Below are 25681 nucleotides of genomic sequence, written 5' to 3' on the forward strand. Positions count from 1 at the left end.
TAGAAAGCTCCCAGATATGGACTCGGCAATCATGGAATAAGGAAAGGGGAAATGAAAGTTCAGGGAGGAGAAAAGGCAGGAAATTACTTAGAAATTGCACAGAGTGGGGCGCCTGGGTGGCTCAGTCCGTTAAGCGTCTGACTCTTGATTTCAGCTCGAGTCATGATCTCAGGGTTGAGAGTCCTGTGTTGGGGCTCTGTGCTCAGCCGGGGCGGGGGGGGGGGTTCTGCTTGACATTCTCTCCCTCTCCCACTGCCCCTCACCCTGTTCACAGGCACACACTCTCCCTCTCTCTCTCTAAAATAAGTAAATAAAATGTTTAAAAAGAATTGTGCATAGTAGAAAGGTCAAGAATGCGTTTTGGAATATGGAAAATGGAAATATGATTTCCAGATGTATTTGCCTATGTTAGGGTTCCCAAACGGATACACTTTTCTTACCTGTGCTCTTGAGCTTGGAGCCCTGGTACTAAATAGCTTTGCTTCAGGCTCTTTTTAATTTTTTATTATATATACATATGTATTATATATAAATATTATATATTTATTATATTTTTTTATTTTTAAAAATATTTTATTTATTTATTTGACAGAGGTCACAAGTAGGCAGGGAGGCAGGCAGAGAGAGAGGAAGGGATGCAGGCTCCCTGCTGAGCAGAGATCCCAATGTGGGGCTCGATCCCAGGACCCTGGGATCATGACCTGAGCTGAAGGCAGAGGCTTTACCCACTGAGCCACCCAGGCTCCCCCAGGCTCTTTTAAAAAATTAATTATTTTTATTAACATATAATGTATCATTTGCCCCAGGGGTACAGGTCTGAAAATCATCAGGCTTATACACTTCATCGCACTCACCATAGCACATACCCTTTCAGCATGTCCATTGCTAATGCTGTCCTGCACCTGCTCTTTCGACCATGCCAGTCATTCTGTACTGTGGGCACTGACCTCCGGTGCTCTACTTTGGCCCTTCGGCGACTTTTACCTGGGTCCTCAGAGCAGTTTCCAAATTGCTCTTCTCCCATGTGGCGTCCCTTACTCTAGCTGACTTAGAGAGCCAGCAAATGTGTAAATCTGACAGTGGCTTCCCCTTGAGTAGAACCCACCAATAGCTCTCCGTCAACCGCAGAATCAATTCAAGTTCTTTGGCAGGAGATAAGGTGCCCTCCTGCCAGCTTTATTTGGAAGACTCCCTCGGAGTTTCTGCTCAACTGCTACACCTCTCGCTCACCCCCCCCCCCCCACACACACACACAGGGCTTTGCATCTTTCCGGTTTTGCTAATGATGTTCCCTCTGCTGCCAGCGTCCTTCCCCTCTGCTTGCTGTATTAATTCTTCATTATTCATTCAAGATTCTGCTCATTAACTCACGGAGAAAGCTGCCTCTGGCCCCGATCTTGCCCCTCCAGGTCTAGGCTAGGAGCCTGACATCTGCACTCTCAGAGCCTTCTGTGCCCATCTTTATATGGGATGTGATCACCAACACGGTAAATGTTTGGTGAGCTGTCTCTGGAGTGCTCTGCAAGCTTGCCTCCTTGAGGAAGGGGACGGGCTTACTCATCTTTTATCCCGGCACTTAGCAGTGCCTGGTGGAGAGTAGGCACTACATAGGTGTTTACTGAACAGGAGCATTAAGAGGGGGTAGGGGAGATGCAGTTGAGAGAATGCAAGAGAAAGTTCAGAGGAAGGAGAAGGGAAGGCATCCCAGGGTTTGCCTCTGGTGCCTTGCAATCTGGGCTTCTGCTCCAACTTATCCATTATGAAGTTCCAAGCAGAGGCTCTCTGTCTTTCTGGCATGGGGGATCCTCAGTTTGGATCAGGCACCAGTGGGACTTCATGGACAGCCTTACCACAATCTCTACTGCCCACACTCTGACAACTGCCCCTGCCTTCAACCTGAACACACCGGCACTTGCAGAAAAGGCCAGGCCAGGCAGGCAGGATTTTGGCAGTGGTCCCTGCTTTTTGTTCTCATTTCCCCCATCTCCTCCCATGGACGCGTGCCAAAGAGATGATTAGGACTCCCTCTTGGGGTGGCCTCAAGGCTTGGAGTTAGACCTGGGACTCCATTCCACAGATCCCATGAGCAAGCACATGGGAACACCTCCCTCTCGGCACTCCCTACCCCTTCACCTACAGCAGAGGGATTTCAAAGCTGAGTCTTAGAAGCTCTGGCAGCTTTTCTAACTCTGCCCCAGTACTCTGGGAAAAGCTCCGGGAAGAGGCAACAAAATGAACCATCCAGGGCTGGCGTTGCCTTGCGTCCTTGTCCGTGTCGTTGGCGGCGTTAGAGAGGAGAGCGCCCGAGGGGAGGCAGTGCAGGCCCAGCTCACTTGCAGCGCTGTAACCTCAGACAAGCCACTTGATCCCTGGTCTCAGTTTAGGAACCTGTAGCAATGGGTTTGGCCTGCTCCCTCCGCCGCGAGCGTCGCCGCTAGGGAGAGGCAAAGGCTTGCAGATCCCCCAAGTCCCCGCTCTGGCAGCGCCCGGCCCGGGGCTCTGGGAAGGTGTCGGAATCCTGGCCGCCCCGGACGGGGCGAAGGGAGCGGAGGTCCGGCCCAGTCGCGGGCCGGCTCCAGAGGGGACACTTCCGCCCCGCTCCGGGCCCCTTCTCCGCCGCCGGGTTCGGTGTTTCGAAAAAGCAGAGTCCTGGGCTCTGGTGACGCCGAGCTTCAAGTGCCGCCGCGAGGGGGGAGCAGCGAAGAGGAGCCCCCTCCCCCGGACGCCCGGGCGTGTAAACGTGGGCGGCGGTGAGCGGCTGCCCTCCCCTCCCTGCCTCCCCTCCCCGCGCGGCGCTCCCGCGTGTGCGGGTATGTGAGTGCGTGTGTCTCCCTCGCTCCCTCCCGCACGCGCTCCGGCACTAGTGCAGGCGGCCGGCCGGCGGCTCCCGGCTCGCTCGCTCCGGCCGCTGCGCTCCCCCTCGCCGCCACCGCCGCCACCGCCGCCGCCGCCACCGCCTCTGCAGTCGCAGCCGGGCATGGTGAGTGAGTGAGGGCCGGCCGCCGCGTGTCCCCCGCCGCAGCCCGCTCCGTCCCGGGGAGTCAGCCCGCGGCGGGAGCGCGCTGCGGGGCCGGCGGCCCGTGCGCCCTCGGTGGCCCGCGCGCAGGGACCCTGGGCCCCGTCTCTCCGCGGACTCCGCTCCCCTCCGGCCCCGAGCCCGGCTCCTCGAAGGCTGCGCGCTCCCTCCCCGCCCGCCCCCCGCCCCCCGCCCCGCCCTGTGACCAGCTCCCCGTCTTGTCCCGCAGGACCCGCCCGGACGGGACCACGCCGCTGCCACCGCCGCCGCCGCCGCCGCCGCCGGGAGCCGCGCTTCGGGTCCCGCCTGAGCCGCGTCGCCGCCGGCGGGGGATGGGGCTGCCCGGGAGGCGCGCCGAGCCCGCAGGGGGAGCGCGGAGCCGGCGCGCAGCGTGAGCGCCCGAGCAGCCCGCGCCGGGCCGGTCCGTGCGCACCGCGCGCCGCCGCCGCCGCCGCCGCCCGCGCCTCGATGGCGCCATCGCCCCGGCGCCGCTGACCGCCTGCGCCGCCAGCCCGGCCCGCGCCGCCGCCCTCGGAGCCCGGCGGCCGGGGAGCGGCCTGCCGCGGAAGCCTGCCCGCGCCCTCCCGCCCGGCCCCGCCATGGCGCTGCGGCGCCTCCTGCTGCTGCTGCTGCTGCTGCTCTCGCTGGAGTCCCTGCACCTGCTGCCCGGCGCCCGCGGCGCCCGCGGCCGCGCCGCCAACCGGACCCTGAGCGCCGGCGCCGCTGCCGTCGGGGGCCGACGGCCCGGGGGCTCCCTGGCCCGGGGCGGCCGCGAGCTGAACGGCACCGCCGCCCGGGCGCCCGGCGGCCCGGAGGCGGGGAGCCGGCGGGGACAGCCCGCGGCGGCGGTGGCGGCGGCCAGCGCGGCCGTCACCTACGAGACGTGCTGGGGCTACTACGACGTGAGCGGCCAGTACGACAAGGAGTTCGAGTGCAACAACAGCGAGAGCGGCTACCTATACTGCTGCGGCACCTGCTACTACCGCTTCTGCTGCAAGAAGCGCCACGAGAAGCTGGACCAGCGCCAGTGCACCAACTACCAGAGCCCCGTGTGGGTGCAGACGCCCAGCACCAAGGTGGTGTCGCCGGGGCCCGAGAACAAGTACGACCCGGAGAAGGACAAAACCAACTTCACCGTCTACATCACCTGCGGGGTCATCGCCTTTGTCATCGTGGCCGGCGTCTTCGCCAAGGTCTCCTATGACAAGGCCCACCGCCCTCCGCGGGAGATGAACATCCACAGGTGAGAGGGTGTGCGCGCGAGCGGCCGCCCGGGGCCGGTCCCCGAGTCCCCAGTCCCCAGGTCCCCCGGTCCCCCGTCCGGGTCCCCAGCCTCCCGCTGAGCCTCGCCCCTCTTAACGTGCATCCCCGGTCCGCTTCACACTCGGCGCCACCACGTCGCTCTGACTCTCTAAGACCAGTTTCTCCCTCGCTTGCTTCCTTGACATGCAGATAAATCACAGCTTTCTTATTTCCACTCTTTCTTCAGAGTCCAGAATGCATGCTTTGGAGGTAGGGGAGTTACAGGGCAGAGTAAGGATCAGTGGGGTCCCCCAAGTTTGAGCCTGGAATTTTATGAATTCCATAACCCTGGATGGGGGATGGGGTGGGGTCCGGGGTTCAGTTTTCAGGGCAAGTGGGCTCTTTGGGGTAGGCTCCTCTTGGCTTTGGCTTTCTGAGTCTAACCAGCACATCCTCTTTGGTCTAGGACCGTGAACAATGTTGGAACCTTACAGAAGGGAGTATCAAGTGATTTAGTATAAGCTGGGTGTTCTCCATGTGGGGACGGGGCTGGGGGGGTGGTATGGAAGGGACGCCTTCCCCAGGAAGAAGGGGTAAAAAATTTCTCCATTCCATGTTGACCAAGGGCAGGTGGTGTCTCTTTACTGCCTCCTTGCCCAAGTGGGATGCTTATTTTCCTGCCGAGACTGGAGGACTTGGTCTTTCAAACCCCGTCGGCAAAATGCTCTGAGTTAACATGCTTGCTGTGTTAAGCCCAGTGGGCAGCTTTTACCGCTTACATTTGGGGGTGGGGTGACCGGGGCAGCCTCCCCAGGAAACTTATGGCAAGAGCTCAAAATACGGCAAAGCACAGCCCCATCCTGACTGCCTCCCACCCCAGGGCCCTGGCTCCCAGGGAGTCCTTAGGGAAGTCGGAGCTCAGAGAACGGGAAACCAGCCTCTCTTCCCAAGTCAGGGACCGCTGCACCCTGGGGAGGCAAAGTTAGCTCAGCTTCCAGTCCCCTCGTGATGATGAATGGCTGGACCTGGTTCAGCAGAGTCTTTCAGGGAACAAATCCTGCCCCAGGACATGCCTCCATTTTTGGCACACGGTGTGAGCCCTGCCTGGGTAACCAGGACCCCCTCCCCCAGGCCAGTCCTGCTTCTGCGTATGCCAAGCAGACCCCCACCCCGAACCACACAGCTGAAACTCATTTCTATTCTTTCGGCCTGAATGCCTTCTTCCCTTGCCGCTGTGGACATTAATCAGCCGTACCTTGATGAAGAGAGAGAAAGGCAGATAGAAATTTCTGGGCATGATTTTTTTTTCTTCCTTTGAAGATGTTGAGAAAAGATGATACTCCCTGGCAGGTTTTATTGAGTCAAACGCACGACGTGTGGGTATTTCAATAGTGACATACATACTTGGGTATCAGAACTGTGTGTTTCCAAAAGCAAACCTGTGTATAATTCCTCACTCATCACCCTAAGGGGCCACTGTCCCCCTTTCCCCACCCCCCCCAACATCTTATCTTTTAGGTAGTGAGTCAGTGTCTGGCTGGTCCCGGGCATGGGTGGAGGAATTGTGAGAAATGGGATGCGGGCAGTCCGTATCTCCTTGGGGTCAGGTCTGGTGAAGGGTTCTCCCTCGTGGCTCACCTTGGAAAGCATAGAAATCATAGCCTGTGGGCAGGCACCTTCCAGAAGCAGTGGTACTCGGTCCTTCCTCTGCCTACCTCCAGGTGCCTTCTCCTGGGCTCCTGGTCACTCATCCCACATTCCCTTGCTCTGGTTTCTTTCTTTTCTGGGCTGCCCCCTACCCTGCCCTCATACTCCCCTATTGAACGCACTTGTCATCCCCTGGGAGGAAACTAGTGATGGTCTTTGGATGCTGGTGCTGGCCTCTGTTCTGCTGGTTTGTGACCCTGGACGTGTCACTGTTCCTTGGGGTGTGTTTTCTCCCCTTCCCATCACGGCGACCCCCCGCCCAAACCCCGGACTAGGATAACTGTCTGTGTACAGGTGTGTGGCTCAGGGACTGGTGATGGTGTAGGAGCAGTTTCCCTCTGGGGTCAGGAAGGAAGGTAATCGTGGAAGGGAGCTGAGTTTAGCCTGAGACCGTGATGTTCACGTAGGATGTTTCTCTCTCAAATTCACCTCCTGATTTTATTCAGTTCACAGCTTCTCTGCGAGCAGCTGTAGCTTTGCCTGCTGGGTGCTTTGGAAACCGACATACTGGGGCCTGTTCGGTGGGGGACAATGCCTGTCTCTGTTTTGGGGGAAAGGGGGCAGAGCCTGAGTCCTCCGTCCAGACACACCATGATGACCTTGGGCAGGGCGGGGGAGGGGGGACGGTGGAGTGGGGTGGGTGGGAAGCTCAGCATCCAGTTCTGATTGACTCAGGCACCAAAGCATCCCACCTCGACCTCTCCCCTCCCCGGGTATATCAGGCAAAGCATGCACATGGCAGGATGCTGCTCCCCGACCCCTGGATGCATTCCCAGGACGCATCCCAACTCGCTCACACTTGAGAGGTCACCGCTTACCATTCCGGTGGCGGGGTTGTGGGGGTGGGGGTTCCATGCAGAGGGTCTGGTTGGGAACCAGAGTAGAGAAGTGGGAAGAGAGAATGAGTCCTACCTTATGAGTTTTCCCTAGGGAGGGGTGGGGGAGGAGAACGGATGCACCCTCTCCAGGGGGGTCCGCGGAGGAAGTGGGCTGTGTGTGTGGTTCCCTATGCCTTGAAATAGTTCAGCAGAGACATTTCCTTTCTGGAAAGGGGAAGGATTTATTCCAATGTGATCCTCTCTCCAAAGACGGGAGCGGGGTGGGCAGGGGCTGGGTCCGAGGGAGGAGGACCAGGTCATCATAAGGGATGTTTGTGGGAGGGGGTTAAAAGGGGTGGAAGAGGAGGCTGCAGCCCCGAGATCAGCCACCTGCCTCCTCCTGGTGTCCCCAGGCAGGCCAGCCCTCCGCTCGCCCGTGGCACACATTTCTTAGAGCCTGGCTTCCTTTCACTGCTCCGGCCCCCGCAGGGAAGAACAGATTTAGTCTTTTCCAGAAGTGATTAGACCCTGCCGTCCTGTTTCTGTGTGTGGAGTCAGTGTCTGTAGGGGAAACTCTCAGCTCTCCGGTGATGCCAACACCAGCTCAGCTGGACCCCAGGTGGGAGGAAGAGATGGGCGGCCAGGGGGACCAAAGGCTGGGCCATGCTCTGGGTCTAGGGAGCCACTAGTCTAAGGGGTGCCCTCCTTTCCCAGCCATGGCCCTGTTTCCCCCCCAGGTCGCTAACTCACCTTCCTCGTTCACTTTCCCCCAGCTGAGGTTCAAGCTCATAAACCACAGGCATGCCCCGGAGCCCCAGCAGTTTCTACTTTGCTTCCTGGGGCTGTTTATTCAATGAGGGGCTGTGATGTTCTCCCTGGGGCAAGTGCTTCCCCCCAGGCAAAGGCCCCCTCTAGGAGCTGTCTCACATTCACATTAGTGTCCTGGAGAGGAGACTTTCCAAGTGAGAAAGTCTGCCTTTTTTTTTTTTTTTTTTTTTTTAAGTGGCTACCTAGCAGCTGGGACCGGGAGCTATTAGGGACCTATGGATGTAGTTGGTGGAGTCAGGGATGCCTTGGGTCCTCCCATTCTGTAGGGATGGAGGGGATGGAGGAATTTGGGGTGGGAGGGTCATATGCTCAGGGTTGCAGGCAGGAGAACCTGAGCAGATGCAGTCAGCAATAAAGGAAAAGTGTCAGGAAGTGACCTGACAGCCATCAGGAGGCTCCTTTGTCTTTGGGCTCCTCTGCTTGTTTCTAGAGGAATCAAGAGAACACTCTGTTCCACCTTCTCTCCCTCTAAAAATCCGGAGAGGCCCCTTGCCTGCTGCCTGACCGTGTCTTTGCAATAGCAAGACCCCTCTGCCGGCTGATGTTGTGAATTTTCTCCCCGAATCCGCAGGCAATGAATTGTCTCAGCATTCCCCAAACGGTCCCATTTCTTGGAGCACTGCGAGCTCACTGTAATGAATTGATCTAAATAGAGAGTCAACTTGTTTTTTCCTTCAAATAGAGCCGTTGGAAGGACAGGGGGAAAAAAAATTTTGCCTTGGACTGAAGGTCTGAACATTGTTTTCTCTTGCCTTGGAGGGGAAAAAAATGCATGTAGGGAAATTGTCAAGGAATTTAAGGAGGTTATGGAAGAGGGGTTAGGGGAGGACACCCAGAAGACAGGAGGAGGCAAAAATGGCGAAAGGAGAGAGGTAATGGGGTGAGAAGCAGATGTGGTGCCCGGGTCCTGGGCTACATGCAAATGCCTTCAATTTCACGGAGGAGCCCTCGTCACCTGCTGGGGGGGCGAGGTATGTCTCAAACCACATAACCTAAGCCTGTAAGGTGGTACCTTGGACACAGAAGGGCGGCAGAGTTCATTTTGGATTTAGCAGGTCAGCCGTGCAAACTGCTTCTCCGGAATCTGGCACGCTGACAGTGACGCCTGGTCTGTTGCTCTACTGTGCTCTTGCCCTCTCCCACCCCCGCGCCAGCCCCGAAGGCACACCCATGTGTCTCCCGTCCCCACCCACCGCTGACCCCAGGCTCCGAGCGCGTTCCTCAGGAGGAATCCGCTGCTAAGATACCAAGTTTGCCCCCAGTGCTAGACTGCCAAGCCCCAGGTGGAGGAAAAGTCCAGTTCACTGTTTTCAACCTCTTTTAATGAGATCCGATTGATTTGGCTGTTGATTCCGATCCAGGGGTTCAGACAGCTGAAGAAGCGAGCTGATGGAAAGAGGTTTGTTTCCCAGCCCCGGGCAGACCCAGAGTAGAAGGGGGCTATGCCAGAGGAGGCTTCGTCCTTCCCCTTTGCACTCCCCGATTTCTCCAGGGCCTGGCAGGATCGATTGCCCTTAGATCTTAACTTCCCGGCTGCCTTTCCATAGGGTGCGAATCCCCACCACGGGCTGGAAGGGGCGGCCAGACGCTGGCCGTGGGATGTCACCCCCTCACCTTCCTCTTTGCCACCGTGCCCGGTGCAACATGCTGCTTAGCCTGCTTTTAAGATTATGGCGAACTCAGGTGCATCTTGTCTTACAATCTTGATTTTATCCCTGGACGTCCATCCTGCGGAACCACAAAATTGCCTTGCAAGCTTGCCGGTGACATGTCTCACATGGGCGATGGGGAAGGGACTGTATTAGAACCTGGGTTTAATTTGTTTTTAAAATACCTTCTGATGTGATTGTTTTTTTCTCCCTCTCTTTCCTCTGTTTTGGGAAACTCCAGCCCATTATTTTTCCCTGAGTCACATCTCTGACCTCCTGTTTCTCATTGGTACTTGGAACAGGGAAGAGGGCTTGGCGTAAGGGGTTTACCCCTTAAAAACCTCAGAGGGTCTCTGTCCCTTGGCCTTGAGCAGGCTATTTCAGACCCCTTTGAGATGATTGCTCCCCCTGTCTGTTCTTCTTTTATCTTTAGAAGTGAAACCAGATTGTCCTGAAAAGGCAGAGGAATACAGTTGACCCTTGAACAGCACTGGTTTGAATTGTGCGGGTCCCCCGATACACAGATTTTTTTTTTTAATAGTTTTATTCTGCATTTTTTTTAAACGTAGGCTCCACGTCTGATGTGGGGCTCGAACTCACAACCCTGAGATCAAGAGTCACATGCTCTCCCAACTGAGTCAGCCAGGCACCCTCAGATTTTTTTTTTTCCCAATAAATTCAGCACAGAACTGAAAACGAGTTTTTTTTACCATTTTCTTGCCATTTTCTTCTCTCCAGCTTGGCTTACTGTAAGAATAGAGTATATGTGTGGGTTGGCTGCCATGTTATTGGGAAGGTTGGGCTCAACAGTAGGCTGTTAGTAGTAGTTAAGCTTTGGGGGAGTCAGAAAGTATCCTTGGATTTTCAGCTGCACAAGGGCGTTGTTGCCACTAACGCCTGCCTTGCTCAAGGGCCAACCATACGTTTTATTATTTTGTCATCATTACAGAATTGTAGAATTTTTATCACAGGCCTGTCATGTAGCCTAACTTCCTGATTTTACAGGCCAGGGGATGCCCAGGGAGGCCAGATCATAATGCCAGGGGTCCCCAGCTAGTGGGGAGGGGGGCGGGGCTAGACCCGGAAGCTGGGGGCGGGGCTGGGTCTGGGCCCCGCCCACTTTCCTGGTGCCGTATGGCCCAGCCCGGTCTCCTGCAGTGAGCACCCACGATGGCTTCACTTTAGGCACCTGTCTCTCGGTCGCAACCAGATAACTCCCCAGATATTTGGAGTCGTGAGTGACAGACTTCTAGCCTCTCTCCTTTCTTTCCATTACTTTGGTCCTTCCTCATTCAGTTTGACCATCGCCTAAAATGATTTCTGTCCGTCTTCCCCAGTCCCCTTGCAGTTTTCTCCAGGTCCCTTTGCAGAGGGCGATGATGATCTAAGCACCATCCTTTAATCGGATCCGAGGAATGCAGAGCACGGAAGAGAGGGAATGCAACAAAAGCCAGAAAGTTGTGAACCAGGGGAAAGGGCCACCAAGCAAAACTATGGGCCGACCTCTGTAATTCAGAATGTGGGCTCTGAATGCTTTCTCTCTCTCCCAGAAATGAGGTGTGTGTATGGGGGGAACACTGAGACCTACCAGGTTCAATGAGTTTCAGTTTTGCGAGAGACCACCAGAGACCTCCAGGCGTCCTGTGGGCCCAATGTGGGGGGGATTTCCCCTTTGTCCTCCAGGATGGCTCCCCGCATATATGACAGCTCTGTGAGTCCCAGAGGCATGCTCACTGCTGCCAGCCCTTGCCTGTTCCCAGGGCTGGGCCATGACCCCACAGGGACAGAGTGGATACAAGGCGAGGGGTCCAGAGAAGCTTCTAGAAGGATGGCTAATGAAGCTGGAGATTTAGGTCTGGCCATTCTGTGACATTCATCTTGATGGCAGGCAATGTGGGACCCCTCTCCTACAATGCGCCCGATCCTAACTTTGAAAGAGCCAGGACATCCCTATCCTAATATGTCCTCCATCCAAGCAGTCACCTTGGGAGGTCCCAGGCTGCCTCTTCTCCAGAAAATGTTGCCACGGTTCCTCCTGGAAGTGTTCTCGGAGCCCAAGGCATGTCATCTCGACTCTCCCTAACGGCACAGATTTTTATCCTCTTAGGGTAGATGTGATTCTTGTAAGCAGCGATGAGTCACCGGGCTGAGGCCGATGAATGGAGTCGGTGATCGGCCAGTCATTCGCAGACACAAAGGGCGCCTCTGGTAATGAGACCTGCCCTCCCGGGAGCCGCATGGCCGCTGTCCCCAGAGGCCGGGCCCAGAGGAGGTGTTCCAGTAAGGAACGGCAGCCTTGTAAAGCCGAGCCCAGAGGCCATGGGGGCCACTTTGCAGAGACCACGCTGCATGCAAGAAGGTATCACCAGCCTTCCCCAAATCAGCCTCATGTCCTATCAGCATGTCCCGGCAGACAGTGGAGGCCCTGGGGAAAGAAAGCACTCGAATATGCAGGGAAGAAAGTTCAAATAACTGCCCAGAGAGAGAGAGAACCATTAAAAAAAAAAAAAAAAGATGTCCCACATTTTTTCATGAGATAAGTAGACAACTCAATTTAGATTTTTAATTTGATTCTGAGGGTTGAGGGACCCAAATTCTCGGGCGTGCATGCGGCCGGGCTTGGGGTCAGAGCTGGAGGGTCTCTGCGCCCTCCCGTCTGTCCGTGTGGATGCCGTCACCTCCGTGATCTGGCATTTGCGTCAGGTCCCCGCTGGGGCCACACAGCCCTTGGACAGGTGGAAGTGTTTGTACGTGCAGGGAGGTGGGGCTGCCCCTGACCAAAGCGCGTGGATTCCTACATGAACTGCACTCCCCCTGGCCCCTCCTCCCAGAGTGCATGCACGCCAGGACACAGCCTCTGGTCCCCGCACACCCCCTAAGGGGCACTCTTGTTGGACCCTGGGGGCGGTCAGCCCTGCTCTGTGGCTGGGAAACCCCCTTCCTCTGCTCAAAGGTGAAAATGAGAGAAGGTCTGTTTCCCGGAAGCTTACACAACTCTGTCTTCTGTGCACCTGCAGAAGCCGGCCTTGAGGAGGGCCAGAGGCCTCAGGGCGAGCACGGCTCAAGGTCACCTGGATGAAACAGGGAGGGGGGTGGGGAAAGGCTGACCAGAGCTCTCAGTGTCCAGGGCTTCCTCTGTGCCTGGAACCCTGCTATGTACTGGACATAAACTGTCTCATTGCATCCTTCCTTCACCCTCTGGGAATAAGTGCCCATTGCACGGAGGAGGAAATCAGCTCAGAGAGGCTTAGTAACTTGCCTAAGGTCACACAGCTAGAACATGGCCAGTCTCTATCTCCATGCGGGGGTAGCTGGCTCCCACCGCCCCAGATGTAAACGGGTCAGGGATGCTCCGATTCTTTGAGAAAGCAAAGAGGCCTCTGACCGTGCTCTGGCACGGGTTATCATGGTGAGAAATGAGGGCATTTCTCAAGCCCTGCAGATCAGGGTGCCACAGAACCGGGCTGGTGGCCTCGCTTGTATGGCCTGCAGGGCCTGAGGCCGCCAGGGCAGTGCAAAGCCTTGTTTTCAAAGAATGGATCACGTTGAGGGAGGAGGGTGAAGGCAACACAAAGAAAATGCGAAAAAACAAAAGGGAAGCAAAACACCCCGATTCCATGGAGGAACACCACCAACAAAAACAACAATCCTTTACTGTTGTTGGCAGAAACCTGTCCTCCCCACGCCCCCCCCCCCAACCCCCACCCCGGGGCAGTTCTGCACGAGTCCAGCTCTGGAGAGTAATAGAGGCGCTGGGGAGAGGAAGTGCTTTGGGGACGAGGGGATGGATCTCGGGCCATTCCCGGTTCTAATTACCGAGACCTGCAGCTCCCAAGCAGTTCCATTTATCACGGCCCCCTCCCTGCCCCATTTATAACACGTAGCACAGGGCGCACCAGGCAGAGTCTGGCCCGACTCACTGCTGCTTGCCGCTCTGGTCCTGCGCTTCCCCTGTTTTAGTGCTCCCAGCCGGGTCTCCTCATTCTTCCTTCTTATCAGGTGTTTCTCTGCTTCTTGTGACCTGGAGTCCCCTGTCCTGAAAGGCATGCTTGAAGGAGGGTACCCCGGGGAGCCCTCAGCGCCCCGGCCTTTTCTCCCAAACTTCCGTTGTCCCGGTCAGTGGTGGTGGGCAGGGCCGTGGTGGTGGGCAGTTGTGCGGCTCACACTCCCTGGCCTGTGGTGCCCGGGTCAGGGTCCCTGATGGAGGGGGGCACTCACCCGACGGAGGGCGGGTGTAGGAACAATTTCTCTAGCTTTCTCCAGGGAGTGGAAGGTTCGTGGACACCGTTTCCAGTCCCGATCCCGGCTCAGACCCATTCAGGTCTGAGGAACAGGAGAACCCCTGTTCCTTCTTGCTCACGCCCACTGTCCCCACCTTGAGACCATGGAGGCCAAGTTCCAACCAGGCTCTGGGTGGCTACAACCTTGGCCCTGCTCCCCGGGCGTTTGGGAGAGAGGAGTCACTGCTTTCTGCAGGCTTCCCAAACACTCATTATTCCTTGCTTTTTTGGCATTTGGTCTTGTGTACTGTTCCCATTAGCTCCGGTATTAAAGTCTCATTACTTAGGACATCTGTCCTCTGGACATATTCGCGGCTCCCTTAGCCAAATGTCCTCTTCTGGGAAGGATGGTTTCCGGCGTGTCCCCTCTTGGATCTTCCTTTGGTCTTGCTGCCCCAGTGAGGAGGGATTTGAACCCAAGAGGGCTTGTGGGGGAGTGGCTGTTAATTTTAAGTGGTGCCTGAGCATGGAGGGCTTGCAGGGGAGTGGCTGTTAATTTTAAGTGGTGCCTGAGCATGGGTTCCAGAGCTCACCCATCCCCTCCCTTTGGAGGTCTTGGGACTGCAGACCCTTACTAAGGGTTGGGTAAGAATGGCCATCAGTCCCCACCTCCCAGGCACTGGGGCTGCCCGGGCCCTGTGGAAGAATCAGGATTCTTTTTGATTGAACTAGCAGTCGGCCCTCTGTGTCTTTTTTGACTGCATCCCGAGAAGTTTGCTCAAACTTTCCCAAGGGATGATGCATTTCTCCTACCTGTCCTGCTTTTTTGGATCCCCCTTCACTTCTGTTGGGTTGGGACCCTTTCCTCTCTCTCCCTCCGGCTCCCCTTCTTGAACTCGTCCTGCTGTAACTTCATTAAACGGCATCGACTGAGACTCTGCTAATTCCGCGTGTATCCAGATCGGACCTGGGTGACGTTGTTTTTCTTTCCTCTGATAAAAATCTGTGATGAACAGATTAATAGCTCAGACAAGACTGCAAAGATTGCGCAGGGCACAGAGACCACGCGGTAGGACAGATTTTTCAAGCAGGCTCTTCCTAGACGGTTGGCATGCTAATTACCAATCATTCTTATCTATTCCATGAAGTAGCTCTCCAGCTCCACAAAGATCAATGTTTTGGGTTTTGTTTTGTTGTTGTTTTTCCTAGCCTAGTTTGTAATCTTGCAATGGCCCCGGGAGTAGTAAGAATGCATTTCCTTTAAAGTGTTTTTGAATTTCCATGCCTGTTTCACTGATTGGGATTGAGTAGATTGGGAATGCTTGACCATAGGCTGCTTCAAGTTCCCTTTTTAATTCCCTCTGGGGGGCTCCTGCTAATTGCCCCTCTTATTGTTTGCTATTGTTTCCTGCTAATTGCCCCTCTATTGTTTGCTATTGCCCCTTCTTATTGCCCCTCTTATTCTTTCGCATTGCCCTGAGTTTTTAGAATCTGGAAACTCTCTCTCTTTTGGCATTGCAAACTCTGCAGTGGGTCCTCCCAAAACCCAGAAGGTTCTCTCCTCATTCCCTCTTGCCCCAGGATGAGCCCCTGGACACTGGGGGGTTAGGAACCCAGGGTTTCCTGGTTGCTGAGGTAAGAGACAGGCTAATCCCACCTTTTTGGATCACTTCCGGTTGCCATACCCTTGGGTGAGTCCCTTGGCCCCGACTTTGGTCTGTGAGCCTGGCTGTGGGATGGGGGCCACCGAGATGTGGAGCTGTGTTCTTCTCAGGCCCCATTCGGATCTCAGCCACCCCGGGAGGTTGAGGCAAGCAGAATGTACATCCGTACATCAAATGCATCAGTCCCGAGAGAAAATGCATTTTCCTTGCACGCTCCCTTCAGGTAAGAATGGTGTGATGGCTTGACTTTAGCATCTTAAACTCATAGCATCTCTTGGGTGAAGGGGACTTGGGAGCTGTTTTGGTCCTCGCATACATGTGCATCGAGACCTGGGCTCCCTCTGTTCCTGGAGTGGTCCATTAGGTTCTGAGGACGTAATTCTCGTTAATTCTTACGGGGAGCCAACATCGACTTCTTGGCATGAGGTGTCTCCAGTGGAACAACCCATAGGAAATCTGTCCTTTCTTCTGGAAGACAAGAAGTCTTCTTTCTCTATGGAGATGGCAAGGGCATGCCCCCTTCAGTCTCCCTTTTCCTTGGATAAACATCCCTAGCTACAAGTCTGTTCCTCATGGGACATGCATTCAAGTGTTCGTACCTGTGCGAGGGTGGTTCACATCAAAATGTGCTTATAAATCTCTAGCAGAACCCCCAGCAACATGCAGGTCTTGGTCATTCGGGTGCCTTGCAAACGTCTGAAGATTTTTTTTGGGAAATTGGTGGGCCTCCAGGGCTAGGCATCTGTCCATCTCCCCGACCAGGATATCAGGACGACTCGTGTGTTTGCTTGTCTCGTTCACACCTGTATTTTATGCCTGGAGCAGTGCCTGGCACAGGCAGGTGCTCAGTTAATGGGGTTGAACGAAGAGTTGGCGTAAGTAATGGAATTGGGGAGGACGCTGGCTGGTCTCTGCGTGGACCCCACTGTTCTGATGGTTCTGTCGATGCGAAGATAGTTGAGTTTGGAAGGGCCAGTCATGTTTATACTTTTTCTGTGTTTTGTTTTTAAAGAAGAAAGGAAGGAAGGAAAAGGAAAATAGGAAGAACGAAAAACAAACACAGCCCAGCTGAAACCTTCGCAGCAAACTTCTCCCTGGCTAGTGGGATGCGTTTGCTCTTTGAGGCCCCGCTGGAGTCCTGATTTGTTTTGCTCACAAAGTGAAACTCCTTGCTTTTCAGCGGAGCTCTCTCTTGGAGCTTCCTCCCAGTCTAGCGGAAACACAGCTGGTGACGGCCTCGCGGAGAGGAACGGACACTCTTCCTTGCACTTGGCAGTCAGAGGCCAGGTTCAGGGTTCAGGGAACACAGCTGTGTGACCAGACACACGCCTGTCCTGAGGCCTGATCGGAAAAGATGGGACGTGGGTGGTCCCTTCCAGGATGACCCGTGGCCATTGTGTGCCAGAGTTTGGCCCATCTGGCACCGTGGATGCAGGCCTCTGGGAAGCCCCTCTTCCATCCTTACTTCTGCTGTGCTCCTGTGGGCTGTGCCTGAGCAGACACGAGGAAGTTGTCGCCGGATTTATTTATTATTCAAATATTTATATAGTGCTTGCCGGTTGCCGGGTTCTGTCTGAAGTGCTCTACGAATATTAACTCATTTAATCTCTGCGATAACTCAGAAGAGGTAGACTTTCTTTTTGGTTTTATTATTTCAGCTTTATTTTTTCAATGAGGAAACAGAACGCAGGGCACCCACGTAGCTAGCTGGTGATCGTCAGCATACTAAGTGGTCACCATTCCTGCCCGGGGATTCTGGCTGCAGGACCCCCATGATAGGCTGCCCCACCTTCCTTTGGTCTCAGCCCTGGATTTCGGTTCACGCACCTATGGCACGTCGAGAGAACGACGCCGAGATAGCAAAAGGAAAACACCGGTGGCAGGTACATGTATGCCCTCCTGTGTCACCGGCCTGTCCACTGCTACGCTGACAAATCTTGGGAGCATTTTTGTTTTCCCCCAGTTCGAAGTGGTAGATGCCCTCGACCCATCGAGCTCTTGGATTCGTTCTTGGACGATCCAGATGTTTCTAGAAAGTCTAGGCATGGTGTTGACGCTGCCCCATTTTCCACTCCTGGGTAAATTTTCACATGATTCATGAGGCCAGGAATGCAGAGTGTGGTGGGTATACTGTGAGGGGCAGATGGGGGAGGGGAGGGGGGCGGCCAGAGGAGGCATGTCTGTGCTCCAGCTGGCTCAGGGCTAACCATCACGTCACAGCCCCCTGACACGTGCCCGTTGGGATGGAGCAACGTGGCCAGCTTACCTGGAAAGCAAAGCAGGCCTGCCGAGCCTTCCCTCTCCGGGTCCCATGGTGTTCACTGGCCACGATGAATTCCCATTGTGCCCGGGGACATCTCAGACCCCCAGAACAGCTCAGTGCAGATGCGCAAACATTGTTACCACAACAAAGGAGATCTCCACACCCATTTGGAGCCTCTCTGTATGAGGAGAGCGGTCTTGTGCAGACACAAAGCTAGCAGCTGTGTTTTTCAAGTGGACTGTGAGAGAACCAGAAATAAGAACTAAATGAAGCCATTCTCCTCGGCCGGTGTTTATTAAAAATATATTCACTTTGATTGTCTGGAGCGCGTGTTTTGGAGAATTAAAGGCACGCCGACTGCCCAGTAAACAGGTAGGAGGAGGAAGTTACAGAGGACACTCGCTCTTCCAGCATCCCGCAAAAGCTCTGTTCTCTGGGACTCCGATAACCAGAATATCAATTTAACCAGATTAGAATGTCTGCATCCTACTTCTAGGAGAAATACAAAAGGAGCCATCAGAGATTTACTTAAGGAGGGAAAAAGAAAAAGAAAAAAAGAAAAAAAAAAAAAAACAACCTTTCATGGTTCATCCTGCAGTCTTTACACAAATAACTGTGTTTTCCTAGAATAGTCCGGATTTTGCTTAGTGTTCTCCAAAGAGAGCTAAAGATTAGGCTGCTGGCCCTCTCATGGAAGAAACTTGCATTCTTTTAAAAAAAATATATTAATTATATTCAGTATATTCTACTTAATTAGGCAGGAATGCTTTTAGAAAATTCTTCAAGATCAAGAGCGTTCTCATTAGTCCTCAGGAGTAAGAGCATTAGCCAGAATAGCTTATTCATGGAGTAGTTGATCCGTTTGGCCTTTTATCACACCTATCCAACAGCAGAAATGTCTTCCTACTCCCTCTGGAAAGCGAAAAGACACAGTTAGGGGTCGAAACGAGCCAGCTTGCCTTGTCCTTGGCAGAAAAAAGCTTCCTGGACACGACGTGAACTTAGTTTCTCCCATCCAGGGCATTTATGGGGCTCGGAACTCCCAAGAAAGAAGCCCCACGAAGCCCAGGGACTGAGTGCTGCGTAGGAGGACAAGGGTTCGGTAGAGCAACACCGTGGCTCCTCATAGGGCTGCTGGTGTTCTGCTCAGGACTCAGCGGGACAAAACAGTTGCCCTCTAAAAACAACGTAAAAACGTTCCGGCTGCTGGTGTCGATGACTCACGGAGGTCGCTAGAAAAGGGGAGCCGAGAGGGAGCTGGCTTCTGTTTGGGCCAATTTTTCCGCTAACCATTGAGCACTCCTACAACCTTGGGTTCAGAGACCCTTGGAGGGATGCGTTAGGTGGAAAAACATGTGACTGGGTGGATGGAGAGACGGGTGGATGGACGGGCATGCGCATGAACGAATGGACGAATGGATAATCCGGTGGTTTAAAGGAAGCCTCTGCCTCTTCACCCACCCAAGGGTAGAATCTGGGTTTACCACCTCCTAGTTGCGTGCCATTGGGCCATATGGCTAGCCTTGCAAAGTCTTAGTATTCCCAGCAGTTAGTTATGGCTCCAATAGCGTCTCCCAAATCATGTCATTTTGAGGGTTGGAGGATAGGGTGGGTGTAAGAGTTTAGCATGGGTGTCTGGTACAGAGTCATCCCTCAGTCAATGATAGCGGTCCATTTCCTAAGCCTTTGAGTTCCTGCTGACCTTCCCAAGCAGGCAAGGTTATGAAGCAAAGGCTTCGAAGGTTTTATTTCTCTCTTGTCCAGGGGAACCACGTGCCCTTTTTAGAAAGAGTCCGTGTCTCTGGAATGCAGGTGGCAGCCCGTCAAAATGTTGACCGGGCCTGGTCGCCGGTGTCCAAACAACTCAACACTTGGGGTGTTCAAACACACGTCCATTTCCTTGGGATCGCTGGCGTTATTAACCAGGGTTTTTAAGCAGGTGAATCAGGAGTCTTGACCCAAATCGTTCACTTACTGATTGTTTCTCGGTGCCCAGATGTTAGCTGGCATTCGCTAAGTTGGTAGACCCAGGTGGAGAGACCCGACGGACTCACGGGTGCAAGCAGACCCAGCCCAAGGTAGTGAGATCAACGCAGGCCACGGTCCCAGTGAGCAGAAGGACACCCAGACTCGGGTCCCGCACCTCCGATTTGAATTTTTCTTCCATCACATTCCAGCCCTAGAATCCGTCCGAGCCTCAGTTCCGGGTTAAAAATCAGGGCAGTACTGCCTGCTGAGGTCACGCAGGGTTCGTGTGGGTGTCACGGCGGATCAGGCAGGCGAGGGCGTCTAGGACCGGGTTAGTGGGGCACAGACGTGCGGGGGTGTCTCAGTGATGCAGATGGTGAAGACGCACGCAGTGGCTCCCGAGGACCCCTGAAGTTTCCTGGCCTGAATGCTCATATACGACGGTTTGCTCTGCTCCGACTTGCTGCCCAGTTAATTTACTCTCCCCTGCTCGCCACGCATCCAGGAAAGCCAAGGAATCCGTGTGCCAGAGGGAGCGGCGAGCCAAGGCCACGATCCGGGCAATTCAGGCAAAGCTTTTGTTAGACTTACCCGGATATGGCAGCAAATGTGGCACGGGGTGTGTGTGGGGGGGTTGCGGTACAGGTGGAGGTTGGGATGATTAGCAAGATTCTTCAAGTTCTTTTTTTTTTAAATTTTATTATATTATTATTATTATTATTATTATTTTATGATATAAACTCTATGCCCAATGTGGGACTCGAAATCACGCCCCTGAGATCAGGAGTCCCGTGCCCCACCCGCTGGGCCAGCCAGCCACCCCCAAGACTCTTCAGGTCCTTAAATGAAAAGCTTGTAGTGGGCTGGGGGGGCGGGGGGGTTCGCCCTTGGCTGGGAAGCCCCCTCCGTCCTCGCTGGCTTGGCCCCATCCTGTTCCCACTGCCCCTCCCCTGTCTGAGCCCCTCCCCCTCCTTTACCTGCTGAGTCATTTCTGAGTGCTTTCTTTGAATTTCGTTTTGTTCCTCACTTCCCCCCCTTGTCCTCCCTCCAACTTCCTGTTCCTGCCGGGGTCTGTCCCCTCCGTCTGTCCGTATCCCTTTCTCTCCAGGCCAGTCTCTGCCCTCCCCACTGCCTCTCTGTGGCTCGGAGTCCCTGCCTTACTGTGTGCCCCCCTTTGCCCTATCTCTCCCCTATTGTGTCCGCCTGTCCCCCTCTGTCCTCTCCTCCCTTCCGCCCCCGCTCTCGGACCTGGAAAGGGCTGCCCACCCTCTTCTTGCAAGCCCCGCCTCCCCATCCCTCCCTGACCGATTTTCTTTCCCGTGATTGGAAAATCGCTCAGGCCCTAACCCATTTCCTGGGGCACATCCAGATTAATGAGATGGGACTGGAATGGCACGTTTCAGAATTAGAATAATATTTATCAAGCACCCCGGGGAGAAGGGGTTGGAAGATGGAGAGCAGCAGAGGGACAGGAGCAAGGAAGGGAGGTCACGGGCTGGGGGTGGGGGGCGGGCAGGCAAGGGGCTCTGAGGGCAGCTGCCTGAGGGCCCCACTCCTAAGGGCACCGCCTGGGAATTAGGGCCACCTCTCCCCTTGCCAGAAGGTGGGGGAGCCGGGAGCGTGGCCCTGGCTGGCGTGTTCCTCATTAGGGACCCCACGGGGCAAGCCTGCCTCTTTAGGAACACCTTCTCTAGTGCGTCTCCCCCGTGGCTGTGCTGCCCGGCTCAGCCCAGCCAAGCCGGCATCTGGAAAGGATACAGGGCAAGTGACTGTCTTCACGAGGCGACGGCCTCGCTGTACCCCAGTTTAAACTCCTTTTCTGGCCGCAGGCCAGACCCAAGCACAGCGCTGTGCGCTGAGCCTGATGGTCTCCGGCAAAGTGCCTTCCCTCCACCCCTGCGTCCTGCAAGGCTTCTCAGGGGACGGGTGTGCAGGGCCTCCCCGGCCTTCCAGAGGGGAGCTCTGCTCGAAAATCGCATCTCTGCTGCGTCCTTCTTGCCTGATGAGCAGCCCCAGGGCCAATCTCCTCGGAAACTGGAATGGGAGCTGAAAGCGGTGGGGCCAGACCCAATCTCCATGCCTTTCTCTGGGCAGCGTGCAGCCCAGGTCCCAACACACAGGCCCCCTCCTCGGGGACGTCCCCTTCGGTATCTCGGGGCCAGCCCCGTGTCTCATCCTGGTGAGGGCTGCTCACTAGGTATCTGGGGATCTGGATTGCACTGAGCCTGAATCAAAGCCTGGCTTCCCCTCGTGCTGCCCAGAGGTAGCTCAGGGCTTCTTAACCTCGCCACTGCTGACCCTTAGGGCCGGGTCCTTCTTTGTTGTAGGGGCTGGCCTGGGTGTTGTGGGATGTTTAGCAACGTCCTTGGCCTCTGCTCACCGGAAGCCAGGAGCACTGCCCTTCCCAGGCATGACTGCCAAAAACATCTCTGGACATTGCCAAATGTTCCCTCCCCCGGGGGGCGGGGGAGGGACAGAATCACCGTGGAGAAGCACGGATGGAGGCTCAGTCTTGGCCTCCCCAACGTGGTGGACTTCACTACAAGACCCTGTCTTCCTTCACAGGCACCAGAGGGATGGGAGTCTTTATAAACACTTGAGAGGCAAGAAACAGATAATTAATATATACTTTTTTTTTTTTTTTTTGAATAGCAGCTTTTTTGAAATGTAACACACCTGCCATAGAATTCATTGTTCCATTTTAGAGTGTACAGTTTGGTGCTTTCTGGATGTTCCCCTCCCCCCCGCCCTGCCCTGCCCCGAGTGTTCTAGCTAGTCTTTGAGAACATGTTCATCTCCCCCAGAGGAAACCCCGAACCTGTGAGCAATCACTCTTCACTTTCCCCAGCCCCCCCCGCCTCTGTGGGCCTGCCTAACCTGGACATGTTCTGTCAACAGAATCCCATAACACATGGTTTTCGCTGACTGCTGCCTTTCACTTAGCACGACGGTTTCACGGTATCTGCTGGGACATCATTGCTTTTTCAGGCTGAATAAGAGACACCTGGGTGGCTCAGTCGGTTAAGCATCTGCGTTTGGCTGGGGTCGTGATCCTGGGATCCCCACCTTGGGCTCCCTGCTCAGCCTGCTTCTCCCTTTCCCTCTGACCCCTGTTCATGTTTGCTCTCTCTCTCTCAAATAAATAAATGAAATCTAAAAAAAAAAAAAAAAAAAAAAAAAAAAGGCAGAGTAAATAACCCATCGTGTGAGTATTCCACATTTTGTTTTTCCTTTCATCCGTCAGTGGACTTCTGGGCTGTTTCCACCTTCCGGTGATTATCGGTAACGCTGCTAGGAACCTTCATAGGTGTCGTGTGGACATGCGTTTTCATTTCTGCTGGGTCTCCACCTAGGAGTGGAATTGCTGGTCCGTAGGGTGACTCTATGTTTAAACTTTTGAGGGATTGCCCAACCCTTTACCAAAAGGCCTGCACCCTCTTACCTTCCCCAGCAGCCGTGAGTGAAGGTTCCCAGTTCTCCACCGCCTTGCCAACATTTGGTATTGTCCGACTTCTTGGTGAGAGCTCTTTAAGTAGGTTTGGACGACCGTCTTCTCGTGGTTTTGATTTGCATTTCCCCGATCACTAATGACACAGAGCTGCTTTTCACGTGCACCTTCTTGGGAGAAATGTCTTTTCTATCCTTCCTCCATATTTAAGCTGGGTCTTGTGTTGTTTTTTATTATTGAGTTCTAAGAGTTCTTTACATATTCTGGATATAAGTCTCCTCTCAGACACATGATTTACAAATATTTTCTCCCATTTTCTTTTTTTTAAAGATTTTATTTATTTATTTGACAGTCGGAGATCCCAAGTAGGCAGAGAGGCAGGCAGAGAGGGAGAAGGAAGCAGACTGCCTGCTGAGCAGAGAGCCCGATGTGGGGCTCGATCCCAGGACCCTGAGATCACGACCTGAGTGGAAGGCAGAGGCCTCAACGCACTGAGCCACCCAGGTGTCCCTCTCCCATTTCCTTGATGGTCGTGTTACCTTTTCTGGATCATACCTTCGGATGCAGGCACGTTTTTTTTTTTGGCGGAGTCCAGGATTTCTGCTTTTTTCTATGCTTCCTCGTGATTTTAGTGTCACCTATACGAAACCACTGCCAAACCTCAGGTCATAAAGATGTACTTTAATACTTTCTTCGAAGAGTTTGTAGTTTTGGCTCCAATATTTAGCTCCATGATCCACTTTGAGTGAATTTTTACATGTGGTGTGACTGAAGGGTCCAACTTCATTCTACGGCATGTGGCTTTCCACTCGTCCCAACACTATTTGTAGAGGAAACTGCTCTTCCCTCATTGAGTGGTCTTGGCACCTTGTTGAAAATCAATTGGCCATAGACGTAGGAGTTTTATTTCTGGGCTCTCGGTTCTAGTCCATTGGCCTATATTTCTGTTATAACTTTCAAGTTCCCTGTTTCCTTACCATGGGAACGTGGTAGCAAAGTGTTTTTGTTAGCCGGAGGAATGCAGGAACACAGGATAACTTGCATAGATGTGTGGTGACAGAAATATGGAAAATATTTATAACACGTTGGAATTAGAAGAGATCTCACCGGAAGGGCCATGGTAGTCTAAACCCTTTGTTTCGCTGATGGGGGGGGGGGAGGTTAAATTTCCGTTTCCGAGGTTAGCAGAGCTGCCCAAAGTCGGACAGCTCATTTGGGATTAGGACCCAAATCTCTGGACCTTTCAGGGCGGTGCAGGCTTCTCAGACCCTGAATGTCGGGTCTCTGACCCAGACCCCAGGTCCGCCGGAACCTCCTTCCCCAGCCTGGTGAGCTCCTGTGTTCTCCCTCTCCGCTTGGCCCCTCCCCGTGACCAGCGGGGTGCTGACATGCATCTGTTCCTCCCTTTCCAGCCAGAGGGAGGAGAGCACCAGCGGGGGGAGAGCGTTTGGAACATCTGAAATTGCTAGATGAGTGCCAGCAAATGATAAGATTGCCAGGTTGATGCTCTCCTCCTTGGAAGGTTCAGCATGTCAGAGGCAACATAATGGAAGGCAACAATTCACTCTCAGACACGCTTTTAGACTGCGAGGGGGCGGGTGCCGGGCGTCGGAGTCCTGGTGTGAAGGAAGCTGGGGGGTGGGCCGCACTGGCTGCGGGGAGGGGGGGCGCTGGTGGTGTGGTGTCTTGCCCGCACTTCAGGGACCCCCCCCCCAGTAGCCAGAAGAGTCCTTGCACAGCTTGTGCAGAACAGGGGTACACTCAGAACTGGGGACGTGGTCCTGAGATGGCCTGCCTTCTCCGGGAGGTGGGGGTCTCCTGTAGCTTGTCCACACTCACCTCGCAGCCTCAGACTCCCCCTGCCTGTGTCTGTTTTTTTCCGTGAACGGCGGCCACACCGCCCCCCCGCCGAGCGAGTCCTGTCTGAAACCAGGGGGCAGAGCGATTTCACCGAAACTGTGAGCCCTTCGGTGATGGGAACTGTGTCCCATTTGCCTCCAGCTCTGTGGTGACGCGTGCCCGCTGGGTCCGCCATGAATGCACGTTCGGTGGTTGAAGGGACATGTTGCATGAATACGAGTTGCTCGAAGTCGGGGTCGCTGGGTCTCTTGTGGAGGGGCTGGGCCGCTTCAGCTGCAGCAGCCGCTCTGTGCATCCCTGTTTCTTCCTCTCCTCGCTGGTGTGTTTTCCTCTTCCTGTTTGTAATCATTGCCTCCTTGGGGCTCCAGCTGTGATCACGGCGCGCACCGTCCCTGTGGTCGGGTGTTCACCTTGTTATCAGTACGTCCTGTCTTTGCAGTTACATCACACCTTTCACTCATTGTCTGTTTAAAGATTTTGTATTTATTTGAGAGAGAGAGAGAAAATAACCACGAGTGGGGGTGGGGAGGGCAGAAGCAGGCTCCCCGCTGAGAGATGGGGGGGCAGGGGGCTAGAACCCAGAACCCCGAGATCATGACCCACGCCTAAGGCAGCCCCTTCACTGACGGAGCCCCCAGGAACCCCATAGATCACACTTTTCTTTGATGCGAGATCTGTGTGTTGGGTCCCCAGTACACAGTACGTGCTACATGGTGGGTGTTTCTCAAAGGGGCGATTGTGCCCATGTTATTCATAACCTGCTTCTGGAGATGAGGCCACTGATGGCAGCCCTTCCCTGTGGGGACATCATGCTGGCCAGCTGTGCACGGATCTGCCTGGCATGGGGGGGGGGGGTGTTTGGGTAGCCAGTATTTTGAAAGGGCTCATATGATACAAATTGAATACAGAAGCCGTAATCGCTGCCCATTAATGCCTGTACTTCCAAGCCTGGCATCTTCTACCCTCTACCCCCTACCCCCTCCCCAGCCCCAGGATCA

The 25681-nt window shown here is 54.6% G+C and overlaps 1 protein-coding gene across 2 annotated transcripts in view; it reads left to right on the forward strand.

The window, feature by feature from the left end:
- Nucleotides 1-3576: 3576 nt before the first annotated feature.
- SHISA6 (shisa family member 6) overlaps nucleotides 3577-25681 on the forward strand; it is a 276947-nt gene continuing 254842 nt past the window's right edge. For both annotated transcript variants that reach the window (XM_032322978.1, XM_032322979.1), the window contains exon 1: nucleotides 3577-4259. In XM_032322978.1, coding sequence (XP_032178869.1) covers nucleotides 3616-4259 — 644 coding nt within the window. In that variant the 5' untranslated portion in view covers nucleotides 3577-3615. The remainder of the gene's footprint in view (nucleotides 4260-25681) is intronic.

The sequence above is a fragment of the Mustela erminea genome, chromosome 18 (assembly GCF_009829155.1).
Source record: "Mustela erminea isolate mMusErm1 chromosome 18, mMusErm1.Pri, whole genome shotgun sequence".
NCBI classification, from domain to species: Eukaryota; Metazoa; Chordata; class Mammalia; order Carnivora; family Mustelidae; genus Mustela; species Mustela erminea.